Raw genomic sequence first — 18,812 nt, forward strand, 5'->3', positions numbered from 1 at the left:
TCAAAATTCAGTACAAGGCTCTTGAATCTCAAATGCTCAGCCCTAAAATATCTTCTTCCTGTAGCATCTTGGGATGAAGACTCAAGACAGAAATACGTTGGGATATTTTTGTATTGCCTGGAACCCATTTTGCTGCATAAAGAAGTAAATATTTACTTTAGTTTGAAAATGATGTGAGTGGTGCTTTCATGTGAACGACTCAAGATTGTGTGTTATCAGTGGTTTTTTGCCGTTTTACTATGCGGTTCCTAAAGTGTACTGTTTGTTTTCAGTACAAAATGTACCTCTCTGCTTAACCACCGTTATATGATGCTTTTTAAGAGAAATTAGCTAGCTAGTCATGGCTGTTTCCCAAAACTGTTACATGATTGCACCACCATTGTTTCAACCACATTAATGCAGAACTGGCATTAATGACATCATGCACAGGTTGTGCAGTAATACTAAGGTTTGTGGTTCATTTTTTAATCACGCTAACATATACTGTAGCATGTAACTGGCTTGCACATTTGGAAATTCCCGTACGGTTAATTCAGTCAGTAGCTAGCTCTGAAATGTTCATAACTCCGAAATGCTACTGTAACTACATTGGCATCTGAGGACTGTCCATTGTCATTTTGTTGAACTATGTTGTTAACGACAGAACTTGCAACCATAGGTCCCTCTTCTTTCTTATTTTACTTTCCATAAATCCTGAGATTAGAAATGCAAAAGCACACCGCTTGATTTGATGCATCATTCATGTTTGCATTGCAAATGGTGCAGGAAAAGTTACACGCATGTACAGTATATGACATATAATTTACAAAACCACTGGACAAATAGCACATATACATGTTAATGAACAACACCGTACAATGCCTCTTTTCAATAAATATCTGATTCAGAGAGAAGGAGCTTGTTGGAATTTTTTAAACACTATTACCACAAAAAATACCACAAAATGTAATTAATCCTGGGTTGCCAGATTATGAGATTTCACACTGAACATAGACTGAACACAGCATGAAAGTTTCTGAGATTGTGCAAAACACATGAATATTTAATGAGGTAAGCACTGAGGCAGTTTATGATTGATTGTTTGTTACAAAACAACTCAACATAACGTTCAAACCCAGCATTGTTTCCCACTGCATTTATTTTGCACAGCAGTATGTTAAGCCTGCTCTCTACCAGGGTTTCATAACCAAGGGTTAAAACAGTGCTAAGCCCCTTTTAAAATTAGTCTACGGTGTGAAATTCTGTATAACTCCTGGTTAAGACTGAGATTTATACAGAACTTACAGGAGAAGCATTTATGCTTTTCTTCAGTGTACCTCATTTTAGACGAGTTTTGAGGCGGAACGGAAGATATCCTTTGGCAATTCCAGATTTTAGTGAACACAAATAAATCCAAGAAGATGGATGAGGCAAAGCAAATGTTAATACGTGATGAACTCTTATTTAATATGAAATTGTATCTAAGTAAGCAACAACATGCTAACATCTCACTAGAAATGAATTAGTCAAGTGGACCACTATTTATGTGCCTCTGTAAAGCATTTCAAATTGGTAATTTATGAAATTATGCTTCACACTTATGATTGAATACAGTAAGTCATTTTTGGATACAAGTGTCTGACAAATTAAGAAACATATCATAAATGTAAAATTTGAGGGAGATGCCCTCTAAGGCTCATAAACAAGGTTTTTTTTTTTTTTTTTTCTTCTTTTTTTTTCACAACACTCTGACATACTGTACTTCTTAACTGAAGGTTTTATTCAGACAGGCTTGTGTGAATGCATATTCCCTCCACAAATGCCTAGTGGGTACGACTGTTGCATAGTAAAATTTCGATTTCTCATTTACACACATTTTCTGCTGAAATGTGTGTCTCTCTCATCAAAATGTGTGTAATATCTCCATACTGTCTGTAGAGATGCATCACCATTGCCCAGATTCATCACGCTCCACAATAACCAGAGCCCCCCACAGGCAGAGAAAATAAGACCTCCAATCATCTAAATGCAGACTAATTATCTCCACTGCTTTATCTTGGTTTGGAGATTTCTGTGCAAGAGAAGAGCAGATGGTGCTATGGGCAGCATGTGCCATGATGATATCACATAAAAACATATAAAAACACTCATTAAACATTAGTATTCTTTCTACGATGCTGTAATTCCTAATGTTATATAGTTTAGTTCATTTCCTAATATTGAACTAATATTGAAGAATAAAAGTTGCATAATAAATCTTTGACAGCCCCTGTAAATAATAATAATAATAATAATAATAATAATAATAATAATAATAATAATAATAATAATAATAACAAATGCTGTTGTATGCTGTTGTGGGAGCAGGTGGTTCTCATTAACTCATTGTATAGGTTTATATAAAAATATAACTATATAAAAGCCTGTTTGGTCCAGATTTTAATCTAGCTCTGAGCTCATACTGGTGTGTTACAATCATGGTAACACACAAAACTGAAATAATGCAATAAACATTCATTTACAAAAATATTACAGAAAGGCATTAATTCAGAGGGAAGGAGGAAAAGAGATTCAGTGCAGTCTGTTAGTGCTGCTGTTCTGTGTAATCTTATCAGGCACATCTCCACCACCAATTGAAAACGTGAGAAATAGAATTGACATAACAAATTTTCCCATAGAAAACAAACACTACTGTTCGTGCAGCACCATGCTTGCTGTGTCAGGGGCGAAAAATCTGCAATCCTGGATTTATCCACGGAGGCAAAGCCAATAGGACCTTGTGATTGAGTGAGATTATCAGTGTGTGTGTGTGTGTGTGTGAGAGTGTGTTCCTGCTGCACGCTCACACACGTGTCCCACCTGGACAGTCGATTCTCAACTTTAAACCTGCCTTTCACCACAATAATAAAGATAAAGAGGTACTCTAAACAAATCAAGAGTCTCGTTGCCTGTAATCCAAGTACAGCTGTGTGCTGTTTTACGTATCATTCCAGCTTTCAATTTCCATTTTTAAACAACACACTGTGAAAGGCTACATGGTGTATTTCATGCAGCTATGTATGTGTTTAAAAAATATATAATAATAATGACAATAAATTAATTACGTGATTTTGGCTTACTTACTTTTCATACACCATTATACATTTCAAAATAGTTTCTACGCAGGCAAGTTATGACCCTAGATAATTATACTGTATATGATTATCTCAAGATGACTCACAGTTGAACTTTTTGCTGCATTTTAAACAGATCCACTGACTGCAAAAGTTCTCAGCTGCACCATTGCATATTATAAGAAATGACTGTATTTGCCAAAATGTGTAGTATACCTCAGAGAATACAGCTTGAATACTGTCACATAATGCAAATAATGTATCCCACAATGCAATGTGCTTCCATTTTGAATTGTGACAAATGAACAGGAACTAATATCAACCTTGACTGAGATTAACATTTCCTATATGTGTTATCTGTAATAAATAGTGTATACTATGCAGTGTTCACTAGTGTTCTATTCTGAATATGTAAACCTGCATTTTTTACATGCAATCTCAGAAACAAAAGGCACAAAAGCTGTCACTGTGGCAGTACCGTTTTAAATGGTACACCTACAGTATGTACCTACAGCGTCCATATTGGTACCTTAAATGAACATGTTAGTACTAAAAGGTACAAAAGTGTATCGTAGCATGCATACATGTGTAGTATATGGTGTACTGCTTTTAATATATGATGATTTATATATATATATATTCAACACATACACACAAGCACATATATCACACAATCTTTGGCACAGTCTGTATTGTATAAAGCGCTATATAAATAAAGATGACTTGATATATAACACAGATATCATTTCAGCCCATTCAGTGACCCAACGATGATATTGACAGGCTTTATGAAATTCAGCCAAATGTCATGTGAGGACAGCTGTTGAGTAAATTCAACAAATGTAGCTGGATTAGTGTTTATATAATGCATGTAGTGCCGAGTTAAGACCTAGAATATGGCTAGACCACGAATGAGGGCATTATTTTTATTCTACTATAACCAAAAAAGGAAAAAGAGAGATGCACTGCTATCTGAAAAGCAGATGATAGTTACAGAACAAAATAAGTATTTAGGAATATATATATATATATAAAATGCAAGTTGAAGTAAAGATCTTTCCTTGCTTGAGAGAAATGACAGAGTGAACAGAGTGAAGGAAATGAGGTCAATGGGTTTGCCCGTCTTTCCTTTCTGAAAACCTTGCATAATTTATCTCTGGTTCCCTACCGCTCTCGACACACAGGAGTTTACATCGCCCTGCCCCACTAACAGATGCTTTTTATAGATCAGAGAGGCAGAGTGGGCTGGGTAACTCTACACCCCTCTCAGAGCCAGTCTTTACGGGACGTTAAGGGGCTGCTGGCTGACGATCAGATGGGGCTGGATTTATAGGAGCTTGAATGAGGCTTTTTCAAATGCACGTGATTTACAGCAGCTAGACTGACTCTGTGATACTGTTAGCAAAGTGCAAGGCAGCCTAAATTAATTATTTGTGAGTTTGATAAATTCAATTTCCATCGGTCTGGACTGTAACTTTGGTCTTAATACTTTGTTATGGAATAAAATGGAGTATAACGGAATAGTTAATCTAAAAATTAATATTTGTTGAGAATTTACACATCCTCAGGTCAAACAAGATGAAGATGAGTTTGTGTCTTCATCAGATTTGGAGAAATGTAGCATTGCATCACTTGCTCACCAATGGATCCTCTGCAGTGAATGGGTGCCGTCAGAATGACAGTCCAAACAGCTCATAAAAACATCACAGTAATACACAAACAATCCACATTACTCCAGTCCAGCATTTGCTTTCTCCAGTGAAAAAGTAATCTCATCTGAATCAGGAGAAATATGCACAAATCAAGCACCATTTATAAGCAGAAAACAGAAAATGTGGGTGGATTTTGATGTGAGAGGATAACAGGGGATGGGATTTTTCACTGGAAGAAGTGTTCTTATGGATTATGAACTTGTATTTTAGCCGGATGCACAGTTTGAAGTCAAAAACATCTTAACAATAGATTTGTTTCTTACAAACAACAGGCTTTTCACTTCACGGGATGTTAGGAGTGGTGTGGATTACTTGTGATGTTTTTATCAGCCGTTTGGATTCTGATGGCACCCAATGACTGCAGAGGATCCACTTGTGAGACAGTGATGGAATGCTACATTTCTACAAATATCTGATGAAGAAACAAACTCCTCTACAACTTGAATGGCCCGAGGGAGAGTAAATTTTTTGTTTTTAATTTCTTGGTCAACTATTCCATTAAAAATGTGTCAAACTACCAAAACGTGTTTTTCATATGACTATTGTTTTTATGATCCTCAGAACGGAAATCCCTCTATTTCAATCACACTGGGCCTTAAGTTAGTAGCAGATGGCACTTTTCCAGAGCTTAACTGTGTTCAGCACAGAATTACACACAATCCAGTCAGTGACGCACTGAAACATAAAGACAGGAGATTACAGTATCCATCACTCTACTCTCTTCAAATGTCAAACAATGTCATAGTGTCCCCTGGACATAAACATACAAACTGAATATCTACTCTTGTGTATTCCCTTGCCATCAAATGGAAATTCTTGCTAAATAGACATAGTTAATAATGAAAAAATGAATAGCACTTAAAACAATTTCAAACAGCTTAGTAACATTATTTCATTACAAATGCTGTCAAAAGTGTGTGACAATTTGTTGGTTAATATGAGTGCTACCATTTCTAGGTTATTTTTATTTATTTTTAACATTGGTAACACTGAATGGGCAGAGCTGCTTTGATACATGGTAATAAACTTAATTTTTATAGCACCTTTACAGGTAGCTCTTCAAGATGTTTTGCAGAGAAAATGTATTAAAAAGGTACATAAAAATATGATACAGTATTATAGTCAAAGGCGAACAAGTTAACATAAAATAGTTCCGAAAGGCTGAAACTTAAATACTTTTAAATTCCCTGGATACAAAGATTTATTTATTTATTTATTTTTGCAGAAACGATTTACACTTTGTTTTTATCACAAAATAACCTGTTAACAAGGTCAGATAATCAATGTCTGTATTAATCCTGGCATTCCCACGACTTTTACTGTAGTTTGAGGTCACACAGTTCGGAATAGAAATTTCCTTGACATTTCCAAAATTTTTTGCATACATTTTTCAGCCATGAAAACGAATTCATTCATTCATTCACTCATTTATTAAAAGGCAACACATTTCTGATTGACATTCACAGGTTGTTGTTTTAAATAAAAGTCTATTGGTCTGTCTGAGGGTCCGTGATCTACAGCAATACTCTTCCCCATCTGTGCGTTATGTAACATGACAGGTGGCAAGTCTGTGGCTCATGGGATGTTGTGCAACACACACACACACACACACACACACACACACACACACACACACACACACACACACACACACACACACCCTTTCTTTGACAAAGAGAAAGATAAATTCACAGCTCCCCCGTGGAGGAAGCCACGTCTCCCTGAAAGTGGGCCCTCTCTTTTTATCAACCTATACCTAGTTTAACAACTCACCTGTCCTGTCTATTGCATCTTGCATATAGCTTGAGCATATACAGCCAAGCACAGAGACGTTGATATTGTCAGCCTCCTACTAACTCGAGTTACTGGAGAGTCGCCCATGTCGCAGGAAGTCCTCGTGTCTGGCAAATCTGTTTGTGACGGCAATAGATCACAGCCACACAGCCAGAATCCCATGTTAACAAACTGCTTGCTTTTCAATTACAAATTTCTGGAGAGAAATCATCTAGCAGTTTGTTTATCCATATGGCATGGTTTCTTTAACAGTGAAATCTTTATTATGGCTTCCAGTGTTTGTTTCCAAGGAGGTTTCTGATGTTGTTGCTTGATGCTGGAGTGAGGAATATAAATTATCACCGCTGTGGAGGCATATATCAGTTTATTGCTTTGGGTTATTGTGCTGGTTGGAATTGATTTTGGTGCTCCACTGAGTCTTCAATGGTTTAAAGATGTCAGTACAGTAGCTATTAAGTGTCTCATGGCAGCAGCTGAGAAATGTTGGTTATTTGGCACAGGTTAGTCTTACAGTAGATCTAATTTCTTCTTCTTATCACATTGCTCATGTCTCTGCTATATGTGGCTCCTCTTGAATGAAAGTGTGTAGGTCTCTAGTTCTGGCTGTTTGTCGGTTTCATCTGTTTAGGTTTCAATAGTCCAGCTTTCATCAGAATGTGCTTAATATAACCCAGAAACGGCACATTCACTTTGTGATGTGCTGTCAGATATATATAGCTCTTAAAAGAGTCTTACGGACTCTTTCTGGAGTCAGGATATACATTTGTATCAGTCCACTGGGAAACTAAGGCCATTTTTCACCAGTAGATTGTTCACTTTGTTCCAGAACAGGGAACTGAAATGTTACAATCAGTGTTAGAGGTAACACATTACAAGTAATGCAAGTAATGTAATCTGATTACTTTTTTCAAGTAACTAGTAAAGTAGTGCATTACTTTTTAATTGAAAAGTTACTTTTTTAAATAAGTAATGCCAGTTACTTTGTTTTCCCATTTATTGACTGGCAGCTCTCCTGTCCTCATTTTGAGAGAAATCAGGAGTGAGTTCAGAGGCGTTGTGTGCGCTGTGTGAACATGATGTTAGTTTTGGACAAAATATGAACATGCATTTATCATCTCACTTAAACAAAAACAGATTCAGCATTCCTCAAAATGAATAAAAACAGTGAAATACAAACCTATAATAATTAAATATTAATAAATGTGTTACATAACAAAAATCCTTTGTGTATTTAATCTCATTATATTACCCAGTGTCTTTGCTGATTACCTTTGATGATCCAATTTAACTATACTAATGAGAAAAATTACTTAAGATAAACATAACATTTAACTTTTTTTTATTGCTGAAGAGTGTTGAACTTTCTTTGCCTGCGTCCTTTTCTTCATGCAATCCAGAACAGCAGCACATCTGAAGTTTTGTTTAAGCTGCACCCTCAACTGTACAGAGACGTGAATTTACATTTGATTCAGCATGAGACTTATTCATTTCACTTTTGGTGTGAAAGGACTTTTACATTTGCCCAAATAGAACATTTTTATTCTAAAAGCAAGCAAGCAAGCAAGCAAGCACAGCCCAGATGAGAAAAAGTAACGCAAAAGTAACACAACGCACTACTTTCCATAAGTAACACATTTAGTTACCTTTTTTAGGGAATAATGTAATATTATAATGCTTTTAAATATAACTTTCTCCAACACTGCAAATATGTATATATCTCTTTGCTTTTAAATTACGATTACTAATGTGCTCACCCACAGAAACAGACACTTCTGTTTTTTACATAATGCATTTCCATTATGAATTAGGGTACAGCTTGGTTTGTTGATCTGTTGGGTTGGATTGTATTTTCACTGCAACCGAACCGAATCAGAGTTTGTTTTCAATTGGGTTCAAGACCCCCTCATTTAGGCATTCCCAGACTGATTGTTTTGGTGCAGACCCACACTCGATTGCTGTGCTCACAAATGTCTAAATGAACCAAACTAACGGGAAGATGTGCCAGGTTCTGAAACAAATGCTCCAAATGAGAAAGTAGTGAAAGCGCTCTAAGTCAAGTCTTACCGGTCTGTTTGTACAGTATGAGTGCTTCTGAGAAGGAACTAGACTCTGAATTTGACAAAGTTTGCAAGGTCTGTGGCTGAAGAGTTTTGATATCAAACATCTACTGTATAAGGCTGTATGACATGTGTCTGCCTGACTCTTATTGTCATGTTTAAGCACTGGTGAGGTATTGATAAAATTGTGCTGGAAGTGTCGATTCAGTTCTGTTGGATTCTAACTGAGAAGCGGGCATGTAATTAAAATTAGTCATGCAGTTCTTTTATAAGCCTAAAACCAGTGTTGATGTTTAATTTTAGGTTAATTTTAAGTTATAGAGTAGTGTGTGGTTTCCCCCTTTTCTGGCTGTTTGGTTAATATTCCCTCATTTCAGTTTCCAATTTGTTTGCAAACGCTCTCCATCCACAATAATCTTATTGCACACGCATGAAACTTGATAAAAGCTCACCTTTTTTTTTCTGGCACAATTGCATTATCAAAATATCTCATTACTCATTGATGTGTCCAGGTTGCACACAAAATTGCCATTCCATGTATGATTTAACACACTACTGATCTCAAGTTTTGCCACAGAATAGGAACTGTGAAAACATTTTCTGTCAGAATGTAATATGAAGATTGTACAATGTAACATTTGCCTTTAACAACACTAAAAAAGTGGATAACATTGGCCCGCAATCTTGATTGAATGGATCACATGACTAAACATTTTCAAAAAGCTCAATTTTCGCTGAGCAAAAATGCCCCAAAACATAGCAAAAAATATGTTTTTAAATGTATCCAATTTCAGTGGATTTTGCTGTAATTTAATCTGGCCCTGAACCTAAAATGAATTTGAGAGCATATTTTCAAGTCCACTTCAGTTTTACGTGGTAAATAATAAACCCCATCCTCAGCCGTCTGTCACACTTCCTGCAGTTATCATTAGCCGAGAATTCATCTCACGCTTTCAAGATTAGCCTAAATGCTAAAATACAGATTTTCATTATTTATGGTATTATGAGAGCATTAATTAGTGAAATATCCATTATTAACACTCAAATGGTAAAATTTGCAAAGAACACAATGCTCAATATGCATTACCCTGGCACTGCATATTTGTGTGATAATGTGATAAGATACACTGTATGCCAGTGAAGGAGTCTGCTGCATTTTCACAGCTTGATGTGGACATAACTGAATATAAAACCCAGTCTTCTGCAGAGGCCTAAACATCAAAGAGTCTCTTTCTCTCTATTCCCATCACATCTCACCTTCCCTAACTGGGATGTTTCTTCCTCTGCAGTCTCCACACTTCACTCTTATATCAAGGGCATGCACTGTTCAGGCAAAATCCTCTTTTCATTGAACTGATGTGATGTTTTTTTGGAGAAAACCCCCAAAACATGAACAAGAACACAACAAGAAAGAGAGAGAGAGATAGGAGGAGCTAGTATGCCAGTTTCCTGCTGTAGTTATTTTGTCATTAAACACTTGAGACAGGTGAGGTTCTGGGGTCGGTGGATATTTGGGTTTTAGTCAGGCATCTGTGGAAGCTTCAGGGCCATTCTTTGCTGCAGAATTGGAATATCACTGCTGTCAGCAAAATCTGTTGAAAGGTTTAAATGAGCCAACACTAGTTTGCTGGGATCCTAGGTTCGGTCAGTCTGGTCTGTTGGCAGTTTTCTCAGCTTGGCCAGCCTGAGACCACCTAAAGACCAAGTTGTGTTGTTTTTACAACATCTGGAATTCTTTTGAATGAAATTTGACCATTAAGACTTTTTTTTTGAGCCTGTCCTCCAACAAAAAACGACCATATAGGTCGTTTGTGCAAGCACCTTATTACGACCTATATTTACGTTTTAAAGTTAAGCAACCTCTAGCGGGCGTAAAAATAATGACAGTATCGCGTTGCGTCTGTCGTCATGAAATGACGTATAACGTCATTACCAATCAAAACACATGTTTACTTAAATGCAATGTGTGGACTTTTTACACCAATCTCACAGTAATTCGTACATATTTTACTAAGTGGCTTATTTGTTCGAATGACCACACCTAACCCCACCCCCTAAACCTAACCCTCACAGAAATCATGCTAAATTATGATTTATTGAGCATATACATTTTACGTGCACGTCCGTTCTCTGGGATCGAACCGATGATAGCATGATTGCATATCAAGGTATAACGCAATAATCTACCAAATGAGCTACACGAAACGCAAATCACAGTGCAAATAAAAAGAGTACAAAACATTAATATGAAAACGACCTTTTGCCGGTAGGGGCGCAATTGTAGTATACGCTCTGATGGGTCGTATTTCAGGGATTTGGACAAACGACCTATACGAGCGTATTAGTTGGAGGACAGGTTGTTGTTTTTTTACACATACTACTGTATGCGAAAGGGGCATGAATGCAGGCTAATCATTTTTACCAGTTAATAAAAGTACACAGGAAAACAAATTGGTCAAGAAAATATTTTTACTGTTAGTAAATTTCACAAAATTACAAAGAAATTGCAAGTAATACTAAGCACAAAATTAAGCATTAATAGTTGATAATTAAGCACTTGTTACACGTTACATGTACTTACTATTACAATAACAATTAATTATGCATAATTACATGCAAGTAACCCTAAGACAAACCCTAATCCTAACCCTACCATATAGTAAGTACATGTAAATAATTAATATTACTCAGTACTTAATTACATAATTACACCATAACAAGGACAAAATAAAGTGTAACTGAAATTTCAAAAATTTTTACGATACCTTGAAAAATATCGATATTTGCTACCATTTCCGACACCATGGGGGAAAACTTACACAACATTAAGGGCATAAAGATAAATGCAACAAGGCTAGAACATGACAATGAGGTATATTTATAACGAAAACTTCTTGAGGTGGTAAAACACTGGAGAAAACCAATGGATTTGCAAGTACTGTATGATGTTTTGACGTGTGAAATGTGTTAATAGATTGTTTATTTAATTGTTAATCTGCAAGTCAAATTTGCTCTTCCTTAAGTCACACAGTACATTTTTTATGTAGTTTTAAGTTACTGGGAAACCAAACACCCCAAATCTCAATTGACCTGCACAATCCCCACCAATCTCTGTGTGACATACTGGACAAAACCGAACAGTGCTGTTTAATTGCACGACTCACTGATAACGCGTCACAGACCAGCTGCAGCCACACAACCGTGGGTGCATTTTACAAAAAGTATTTAAACAAACTAAGATCGCAAACTCTATCATTACCAACACAGTTCAACAAATCAGTGTTTCTGAAAACCACAGTTCCAGTGAACACTCGCAAACAGTCTCACAAACTTTTGTGATTGGAACGTCAGCTCTCGATCTAGTTTCTCGTTAGTATGACATGTGGACTTTAATAGATTATGCTTCTAAGTGCACATGTTTGTATGTGCTCTAAAATCTCAGAGTATGACTTAAGAGGGAAACTGCGACTGTATCATAACAAAAGAGAACAAACTAGCTAAGTAATCCTCAGATGACATGTTCATTATTTGCAGCAATAATCTAATGTTTATTCAACCTAAAACTAGTTAATTTGCTGAAATTATTATTCAACCACGCATGACGACGTCAATGACGACTCAGATTTCATATTATTGAATTTACGTAGTTCAAATGATGGTTGTGCGACAAAATGACTATTGTTTCAGAGCAGAGTCATGAATTTCTATTTTATTTTTCCAGCAATGGTAGGTAAGCAGTGAGGTATGCTTTTAATCACTCTCTGACACCTGTTCTGACATTTGTCACAACTTCACGGATTGCGAGGCATTCTTCCAGAGTGACTGCAAGTGTAATAATAAAAAAAGCATCTGCTTACTTTAATAAACAGAAATTGCACATGAATGTGCGCTAGATGCCCCTACCTTACCTCTGTCCTGGCATGATGCATGAGTCCTAAATAATTAACTGAGAGTCATTAAAGAGCCTCTAATGGTTACAATAATCTGCATATCCGCTCTTAGATCGATAGCTGATGACCGTGACTGAGTCACGTCTACAGTAGGTAGTGCAAAGTGGCACTATAAATACATGCTTAAAGGGGAAATGTGTAATTTACTGTGGCACAAGAAATGGCATCACACTGGAGTTATTCAGTCCAATCACGTAACATTCAGAGATAAAATGAGGACAAGTTTGATAATAAAGTGTGACCTCATAGGTGTGGAACGGACTCTCTTTTTGGTTCTGGCCCCCTTAGCTACTATTACTGTCCTTGCAAATCTTTCCCAATAGCACTTTTCTGCTGTCAGCAAACCTGCAGAAAAGTAATCAGGTTGAGTGAATTACCTCAGGAACTACTGCGTAATATCTGGATTATCCATGCTTTTATGTAATTATATATTATATTTATTTAAGCATAAAATAACATAAAATAAAACATTATTATTATTACATTTTATAAATAAAATACAAATAAATAAATAATAATAATAATAATAATTCTAATAATTCCTATTATTATTATTATTATTATTATTATTATTATTATTATTATTATTATTATTATACTAAAATCTTTTTTTAAATGCGTGATAAGGCTACATTTTCAAATAAAAACTTTCATTATTATTATTAATGTTGCTGTTGTTGTTGTCATTGTTTTATTATTATTTTTATTATTTTTTATGAATTGATTTTCCATAAAACAAATATGTATCACCATATGTATTGTTATAATTGAAATATTCAAGAATGTTTTGATGTTTATTATTGTATGGCCCACTGTTAAATGGCTGCAGGAGACAGGAACAAGGAAGTGTTCTGGATGGGTTTTGGATTTCTAAACTAAACTGCTGCAGAAGATTGATGCAAAAGTAGGCTAGATCTGCTTAATGAGATGAGAGTTCTGTGAATAATCCACGCACAAATACATAGACTGCTAGTTACTAAGTGACAATGCATCTTTTACCTGTTTCAATCTCCATTTCAGTCTCCATAAAAGCATGCTGTATAGTACTAGTAATGAGATTTTATAGAGCTATTTCCTCAAGTGCTTTTCTTTACACTGACCACGTCCTGAGAAGAGTAATCATATCTGTTTGTGTTACTGTATCTAATATCTTCAATACAAGGAACAAAGCACTTTATCAAAACAAAGTGTAACATATCCCTCTAATTTCGCAACAGTGCATGAAAGTTGCTGTCCTTTTCTTCCCATGGCAAGCTCCTAAAACCTGTAAATCTGGCTCTTTCTTTTCCATTTCACTGTAATCAAATCATCAATTCAGTCAGAATCACCCTGAGAGCAGCGATTTTCAGCACATTGTGGTTTAATAGGCAGAAGACCACTTAGTGTGTGTGGCGACCCCATTAAACGAGATGAAGGGAGATCAATGGAAAGTGTTTTCCCATAACCCTGAGTCAAGATGTACCAGTAACTGCCCTCTTTATTTATTTTATTTATTTATTTTTATTCTATGGTTCATGTTACTAATCACCAAAACTGCAGCTATGAGAACAACAAGAGCGAAGCAACATCCAGTCCAATTAAAACTCAAATGACAAAAATAAATCTGTATAAACCCCTAAGTTACATCAGAGTTGTTGTTGCTGCACATCACAGATGAGTAGTTTTAATATCAAAAATAAATCGAAAAAGAATTTCTAATCTTACAGATTTAAATATGGGATCAAACAAAGACAACAAAAAAATACAAAAATAATATATTCATACATTAAACAGCATTTAAAATATTTACACAATAAAAAATAATATTTTAATATTTAAATATGTTTTTAAAGCCTTGAAAACTCATCTATGCAATTAACATTCAAATCCATGAGATCTAAACGCGAATAAGCAAAACTGTTGTTTCGCTCGTGATCTATTCATGAGAACGATATCGTATTCCAGTGGCATCAGTAGCAAACGAGTCTGCGCCAAATACTTCATCACGAAGTTAAGCATATCATGAAAGCTTCTCTAAACCTGGACATGAGGTACAGCTGCCCAGAGCCACACTTTCACCCAAAATACGTTATCACACACAAACACCCGCAAAAACAGCGCTCGCACTGACCCTTCTGCTGCTTGAAGGACTGTATGGATCCAGAGTGATGCACCATGGTGGTTCCCGACAGAGATCCTCGCGTGCAGAAGATGAAGGCAGGATACATGGAAAGTATGGAGCGATCGCGTAGGTGTCTCTCCTCTGCGCAACCCAACACCTGGCTACCCTCGAGTTCCACCATCCGGGGCTGTTGTCATGGTTACGTACTGTAAGAGGATGGACGGACACCCTTCAGTGATTCGATGGAATGACCCGCGTTCTGGGGGGCGTTCACACAGGACGTGATCTTGCGTTCCGTCTGCGTTATTTTGAATTGTTGGACACATATACTTGTAGGCTACGTCTTCGACTGTTACGTCGCGTCCTGCTCTTTATTCCTAACGCTTCGCGACATAGCGTCGCGTTCTAAGACGCGCTGTCAGGTTAAACACAGTAACTTTTTGAAAAACACATCACCAAACGCTTTCTGTTCCATTCCGTTCTGTTTTTGGACACAAGATAAGGAAATGATGAGACTCGGATGACTCGAAACGTGTCAATGCCATTATCTCCAGGAAATAATGCACCAATTATATTCATAATTTCCAGCTATTTGCTCCATTTTGTCAGAGAATTTAGTCCATCAATTTAAACGATATTTATTTAGCATATTTTTGACCAGGGGTGTAAGGTTAGATTGTGTTGTCCAACAAAAGATAATGTTTTAAATCCACAACTGCTTCCTTTTGTGATCTGATGTGGCTTCTTGTCACAGAATGAAGCAGGAAACATGTATACTGTAAAAAGCATATAGTAAAAAGGCTATGTCGATAAGCAATGGATTATAAATATATAAATAAATACCTCTGTGCTTGCCAACAAGGGTTTCTGCACCAAGTACTTAGTCATGTTTTACTTGGGGATCAAATACTTATTTCGCTCTTTAAATGCAAATCAATTTCTAACCTTCATATAAGGTATTTTTTTTTTTTTTTTTTTTTTACCTTTTTTTTCTGAGAGTGTACAAGAAATGTACCCCAGAGCAGTAATGTATCAATATAAACACAGTCCGATGTAAATATAAACAGGCCAAAAATCATGTCAAAACCTCTGTGGTAAGCCTTGAAGTTGCAGCTTACCAGTCCATTTTAGGACACAGTCCGATGTAAATATAAACAGTCATAGGATTATGTCAGTGGATATTTGGTAGTTCAGTCCCACAAAGAGTTTTTGAGAGGACTGAAGTGAAAATATTCTTTGATAATTTAGAGGTACTTTGCTCTCTTTTTGTACAATGAAAGTGTTAATGGCTAATTAGTAACTTACAATGTTTTTATTAATTTCACATTAAATACAAAGTCAGTCGTATTAAAAGTATTTTATGGTATGACACCCATATCTGGTACTTATCTGGTAAGTAAAAAGACAGATTTTTATGCAAAGTGAATATACACTACTAGGCTACTTTGCCCATCGCGAATTATAGATCAACTAACATAATCTATAAAGGTGCAAAATGCATTTACTTACACATATTTGAGAATCGAGATAAATAAATAAAAAAAACCTACTGAAAAAAAAAAAAAACTATAGACACCATTATGAAATTTGTAATGTTTTACTGGTTATAATGGGACTTGTACTGGTTTTACTGGAAACTGTAATGGACCCTGTTGGTCTCTACTGGTAATTGGTTGCCTTCTATTGGTGGCTTGTTAAAACCCAAATGCTAACGGAATATGTCCCAAAACACACACACAAAAAAAAACTTTTTTAAGGGTTAAAAGTTGATAGTTCGTAATGTAATTTGTAGTGGAAACTATTAAAACTTTCTGTGTTTGATTTATTGGGTGGGGGCTGGGTAGGATGGACATAAGCCTATATCAGTTATACAGTGGTATCATGTCTGCTGTATGTCACATGACAAGCATGAAGATGAATTTTAAAATTGTGCCCCCTCAAAGCACAAGTGGCACCTGTTTATTTATTTATTTATTTATTTAATGATATCTGTGGTTAATATAGAGTAAGGTCCTGTCATGCCAGTAAAAATTAACCACTGACCCAAAGTGATTAGTAATGTTGAATTGGCAGCTAATTTTTATGAACCACTGTAATCCCATTTAGCCACTTGTTGGCAACTGCCTTTTTCTAGGATAAGTAAAAGCTTCATTAACAAGACGATATTAGTGATGTATTTTATGTCTTAGAATAAAACATGAAAATATCTTGAGCTTGTGTTTACAACAGACCTCTTTCATGCATTTAACCAGAATGATGAAACCGGAAGTGCAAAAATGCTAACTCATTTCCAGGTTTTAGCCTACAAAAATACATAATCTCTGCAGCATTCGATTAGTTATGTTAGCTACTTTATTCCTGTTGCGTCCTATGTGTTTTAAAGGTTATTACAATAGCAGGTAAGACACTAATGATTTTAACTTTCTGCACTAATTTAAGCATTAGAATGTCTCAGTATAATGGTCAATCCCCTGTCCAACCAGAGGACCGAATACACTGGATCATTGCTACTCTCAGTTTAAGAATGCCTACAAAGCGCGCTCACTACTGGCTTTTGGCATTGGACCATTGGACCATGCCGCCATTTTCCTCACACCGGAATATAAACAAAGGCTCGTTCAAGATCCCCCGGTGCAGAGGGTGGTGACGCGCTGGTCCGCCCACTCAGTAGCCATGCTACATGATGATGTAGACTGGGACATGTTCCAAGCAAGTTCATCTGACTTCAGCGAGTTCAGGGATGTAGCATTAAGCTTTGTAAACACGCTAGCCAGGCAAGCAACTGAAACAAAAACTATAAGGACCTTCTCAGAAACCATGGGTGGACAGAACAATCCGTGCAGCAGTAAACAAATGCACTGCTGCATACATCACCGGTCTTTTGTCGGGGAACATGAACGAGTTCAAAGCAACGCGTTATGCTCTCCGACACACAAAGAGCCGCCAAACAATAGAGTCGCATTTCCAGCTAAATGACTCCTGACGCATATGGCAGGGACTACGGACCATATGTGCCTTTGGAAATAAATCCTCTGCAGAGGTAAGAGCAGATCCATCGCTGACTGAAGAGCTAAACTCTTTCTACGGCCACTTTGAAAACAATCTAAGCAGTGCGAATCTGCTGATCAGGGAGTCAGGAAGCAGCAGTCAGAGCAGCGATAATCAAGTAATCACCGTGTCGGAGGACAAGGTTCGGAGGGCTCTAAAGTGAGTGAATGTCAGGAAAGCAGCAGGTCCTGATGGGATTTCTGGCCGTATTCTGAGGTCCTGCGCTGATCAACTCGCTGGTTTGTTTACATCCATCTTTAACGAGTCTCTTGCTACCTCGGTGGTTCCCACCTCCTTTAAAAAAATCTGTCATCATCCCTGTGCTTAAGAACAATAAACCCTCATCTGAATGACTATCGTCCAGTTGCCCTCATATCAATAGTCATGAAGGTCTTTGAGGGACTGGTTATAAACTACATTTGCCTCTCCATCCTGGATACTTAAGACCCTTTTCAGTTTGCCTATCGCCCCAATAGATCCACTGAAGATGCCATCTCTCACATCCTGCACTCTTCTCTCACGCACATTGAAGGCAATAACGGGAACTATGTAAGGCTGCTATTTATCGACTATAGCTCAGCTTTCAATACTATAGTCCCCATCAAGCTTGCTTCTAAACTCATAGACTTCGGTCTAAACTCTTCACTCTGCGACTGGATTCAAGACTTCCTCACCAGCAGACCTCAAGTGGTGAAAGTAGGCCAGTACACCTCCAGCTCCATCACCCTGAATGTAGGAGCCCCACAGGGCTGTGTCCTGAGTCCCCTGCTCTACTCTCTCTACACACATGACTGCGTGTCTTCCCACAGCTCCACATCTATTATCAAATTGGCTGATGATACTGTGATTCTGGGCCTCATTTCCAACAATAATGAGACCGCATACCTGGATGAGCTAGAGAAACTTACATCATTGTGCCAGGACAATTGTCTCTTTATGAATGTGAGTAAAAGTAAAGAGCTGATTGTGGACTTCAGGAAGAGACAGCAGCAGCCCTATACTCCTCTTATGATCAGCGGGACCCCTGTGGAGAGGGTGAGCAGCTTCAAGTACCTTGG

At 36.9% G+C, this 18,812-nt stretch overlaps 1 protein-coding gene across 1 annotated transcript in view; it reads right to left on the bottom strand.

Moving 5' to 3' along the window:
* The window catches only part of LOC109050973 (anoctamin-3-like), a 61,984-nt gene extending 46,594 nt beyond the window's left edge, over positions 1-15,390 (bottom strand). The window contains exon 1 of the mRNA XM_042715796.1: positions 14,716-15,390. Coding sequence (XP_042571730.1) covers positions 14,716-14,887 — 172 coding nt within the window. The 5' untranslated portion in view covers positions 14,888-15,390. The remainder of the gene's footprint in view (positions 1-14,715) is intronic.
* Between the last annotated feature and the right edge of the window lie 3,422 nt (positions 15,391-18,812).

This window comes from Cyprinus carpio, chromosome A25, assembly GCF_018340385.1.
Source record: "Cyprinus carpio isolate SPL01 chromosome A25, ASM1834038v1, whole genome shotgun sequence".
In the NCBI taxonomy this organism is placed as follows: domain Eukaryota; kingdom Metazoa; phylum Chordata; class Actinopteri; order Cypriniformes; family Cyprinidae; genus Cyprinus; species Cyprinus carpio.